This window comes from Haplochromis burtoni, unplaced genomic scaffold (assembly GCF_018398535.1).
Source record: "Haplochromis burtoni strain Fernald_Lab_line unplaced genomic scaffold, NCSU_Asbu1 Contig_959, whole genome shotgun sequence".
Taxonomy (NCBI): Eukaryota; Metazoa; Chordata; class Actinopteri; order Cichliformes; family Cichlidae; genus Haplochromis; species Haplochromis burtoni.
Window position 1 is genome coordinate 103,127 of NW_024583320.1, and position 3,979 is coordinate 107,105.

The 3,979-nt window shown below is 44.4% G+C and overlaps 1 protein-coding gene across 2 annotated transcripts in view; it reads left to right on the forward strand.

The window, feature by feature from the left end:
* LOC102290414 overlaps positions 1-3,973 on the forward strand; it is a 27,086-nt gene extending 23,113 nt beyond the window's left edge. Inside the window, exons 2-6 of one of the 2 annotated variants that reach the window (XM_042216200.1) lie at positions 152-327; positions 444-816; positions 989-1,057; positions 2,664-2,919; positions 3,144-3,973. In XM_042216200.1, coding sequence (XP_042072134.1) covers positions 325-327; positions 444-816; positions 989-1,057; positions 2,664-2,919; positions 3,144-3,261 — 819 coding nt within the window. In that variant the 5' untranslated portion in view covers positions 152-324 and the 3' untranslated portion in view covers positions 3,262-3,973. Of the gene's footprint in view, positions 1-6; positions 328-443; positions 817-988; positions 1,058-2,663; positions 2,920-3,143 lie in introns of those variants that run through there. The other variant, XM_005951256.3, reaches the window with a different exon arrangement.
* The last annotated feature ends 6 nt before the right edge of the window (positions 3,974-3,979 follow it).

A 3,979-nucleotide genomic window follows, 5' to 3' on the forward strand; every position in this document is an offset into this window, starting at 1 on the left:
GGGGACAACATGTAGGAAAACACTGTCCCGTTTTGGTACATGCTCAGTACCATTGGCCTGGATTTACAAAGACACACATGTACACACTGAAGCTCTGACATTTGAAAAGGACTTTTTAGCCCTCCTACCTGACGTTTTCCCTTCTTTCTAGCTCTGTCAGATGAAGCGGGATATTTCTTCTTCAATGGGAACACTGTGTTTGACAATCCTCAGAATTTCCACGTGGCAGGAACAGTGTTCAAGTACCGACGTCCAAGCGTCGTGTTGTCTGATGGGTTGGAATACATCATTGCCCAGGGACCCACTCTGCAGGGTCTTAATGTTATGGTAGTACAGGAACACACACACACACACACACACACACACACACACACACACACACACACACACACACACACACGTGTTTGTTAGTTTGACTGTAACAAGGCTGCGTGTCATTTCAGTACTACAACTTGAATGGGAAACTCCCCCACATCACCTACGAGTATACCATCCCACTCAAGTCTCAAGCAGCTGCCGCAGCCTCACACCACTCCAATCTTAACCTCACCTATAATGACGTAAACGTGGATGTCAGAGGGGATCAGAGTATCTCGATGAACCACAGCAGAGGGTCAGCATCTGTCCATCACGACCTGCACGACCACCCAGATGTCCAGCTGCAGGAAGAAGAGGAGGAGGAAGTGGTGTGGGAGATCCAGACCGCCAGACCAGCACCAGTGGACATTATGGTCTACAGACCAGCTGACGTCATCACTCGTGTGTTTAGTCACAATGATGTGGAGGAACAGGGACCTCCAGCACCATCTGGCTACAGTAAGTTTCATTCATCTTACTTGTATTATTAAAGATGTTCGACTGACTGAGTCGTGCCAGAGGTTCAATCAGGAGACAACAACAGCTTTAGTGATCCTTTAATCTTCCGTGATATTGGTGCTTTCTAACCACATGATTTCTGCCACTGTCTTTCTTTTCTCTGGTCATGAAGAAAGCTCTTCCAACTCTTCCAACGAGCACTCGGCTGAAGATGACAACACGCTAATGCTCACCTTCCCAGGTAGAAAAGACAAATCCAGTTGTTTCCCAAATGTTTTCACTTCAGACATCTTCCTTGTGTACAGTAAGGCGGTGGTTCCCAAACTTGCTTTGCTAGGCCCCTGTTGTCTTACAAGAACCCCGCCCACACACACACGTGCACACACGCCCATATTTTGTTTCAAACTCCACTGCAGTTTATAAATTGTAAACAATGAAAGAAATAAAAGGTTACAGGTTGCAATTAAATAAACCGCTACCTCCTTTTAAAAAAAGAAAAACAAACCATCTTTAATTATTTTACGTATAGTTGTTTGTGTTGTTTTTTAGGTTTTTACTGTGTAATAATATTCAACATTTTTCAAAAAAATGTCTGTGCAGAGTGTTTAAAACATGAACGACTGTGGGATACTGTTTGTCCGTGATTTTGAACCGGGGGAACAAACTGTGTCGGTGTCACTGACCAAACGTCTTCCCCCTGCGTGGCGAGCATTCACTGGGCACGGAGCGAGGATCCAGTTATTCCGCCTCCGTTACAGATATTAGACGTGGAAGGAGCGAGTGTTGTTACATTACCATTCAGTTTGAGGGTTACACCAGAAAATTTATATTTATTGTTCTCACGTGGTAACAGACAGTATTATTTTAACAAACATTTTGCTTGGTAATTATTTTTATCCTCCTGTAACTTTACTGTATAAAGAGCTAAAACCTCCAAAGTTTCAGGAGTAGTTAGTCGTTTAAGAAGTGTTTGTGAACTAAAAATCAAGAATGTGGGATTCTGTTTGTCCGTGATTTGGAGAGCCCAGCGCTGCTCCCGACGCAGGGAAAACCAATTCTGCAGGGGAGACCTACATTGGCACTTGTGCAGGTGAAGCCAAAGGGAAGATATGCTTCACCATATTTTCTAGTCTTTGGCTTGGAAGGAAGTTGGTTTGGAAGAATATTTGGTAAATGGACTGGTTCATATATAGCGCTCTTCTACTCTATCTGAGCACTCAAAGTGCTTTATACAAATATTGGTGGGTGAGTGAATACTTTGGACAATACAGGGTGTGAACGCGGAATAATACAGTCTGATGTTTATCAGCTATGTGTGTGACTGGGAGCAGCTTCATTTTTCAGACAATGATCCTGAACAGAGATACTTCTACTGCCAATAAAGGAACCTGGAGAACTCCTCCTGAAGGCTGCTTAAACTTCAGAGTTCAGGGTGTGAATAAGACCTGTGGTCACACCAAAGCTCACTGGACTCACGCACCAGTGTTGGGCCAATATACTACAACCACAGTTCCAGTGAAGTTGGGATGTTGTGTAACACAACACAGATGTTTACAAAGTGGTGAACCTCGCCCCATCCTTTAAAACGACTGAGCCGTTTGGGGATGCTCATGACAAACACCTGTTTCCCACTAACCTGTTCACCAACTTTCCCAGTCTTTTGCTGTCCCTGTAGCCGTTTCCCATTTTTCTAGCAAATTGTAAAGAAGTGGGGGAAAGCACAAGAACAGGACTGTAGAGTTTGACTTTGATTATATGAAAAAGACACCTAATAATATGAAGATTAGCAAATAAAAAATGAAACCTTAACCTTGAAAGTAATTTTAAAAATCATTTGTTGTTCACAGGTGATCAGAGGGTTCATCCTGCAGCAGAAGATGCTCCCCACCTGCTGCTGGAGGAGACAAACACTCACTCAGCCACACACACACCCACTGAGCAGCAGTCAGTTGCTGCTGCAGACACAGACACAAGCTCACAAATGCACAAGGACGTTGTCACAGTCATGGACTCTGTGGCCTCAGAAACAGTCAGTGGTCCTCACACCGCCATCCTGGTAGAGCTGCAGCAGGTGTCAGAGGTCCAGGCAGCCGACACGGAGAGGTACGATGAAGCATCTCATGATCCTCAGAGCTTATTCTGCATTTGTACTGTAATCATAACAAGAACTGCTTCACATACAGTCCTTCATCTCATCACCACACTGGGTTCAGATGTGTGCAGACTGGTCTGGGCTTTAACACGTGATCCTCAGGTTCAGTGAAGTCATTGTGACATTGGTGGGTTTCATGAATCTGCCTCCTGTCTGTGTTTCTGCTTCCTTCTAGCAACAACTTTGATGTGGAGCCACATATTAGTCTGGGAGACCTGTATAGCTGGAAGGTGTCTGCTTATGCTCCATGCAGTTCCACCTGTGCAACAGGTAAACACAAAGCTGTCACCTGATACTGTTAGAGCCAAACCAGATATTTGTGTGATTGGCTGCTGCTGCAAATCAGCACAGATTCAAGCACAGTGTAAAAGTGATTGTTCTACATTTAACTGAAGGTGATCATAGTGACACTGTACTCGCTATCCCTGAGGGACTGATGAACTCCTGATGCAGGTCTAGACTTGGTGATGCGATGTTACAGTACTGCTCTGACACTGGACAAACCGTATTATGTTGTAACTTTGTAACTAAAAATATGATTTTGACTAACACTCCTTGTTTAATAATCCATACTGAAGAAGTGAATTTGTCAACAACAGTTGCAGTGGAAATGTTTCATTGTGTTTGACGCTTTGTGCTCTTCCTGACTGAATCAGGCTGAAATGGTGTGAACAGGCCAGGGGGCCAAAAACCTGCATTTTCAGTGTTGCCACATAATCGTGTCAGTCACAGCTGCACTCAGGATGGAGAGTACAATGTGATGGTAAAAATGGCTCACAGTGATGCTCTGGCTTTGTGCTGGGAGACTGCTGCAAACTGAGACCCAGCCTAAATGTGATCGACCTGTTTAGGTGAGCTTGAAAGAAGAGCTGATGTCTGCTTTGTGTAGTGTTGCAGTCTGTGGTGAAATCATACGATGCACAGAGCAGGAGAGCAGCACAGAACTACCAGAGCAATCTAAAAATGGCTCTGAACACCATCTGTCCATGAAGCCAGATAACACACACCAAT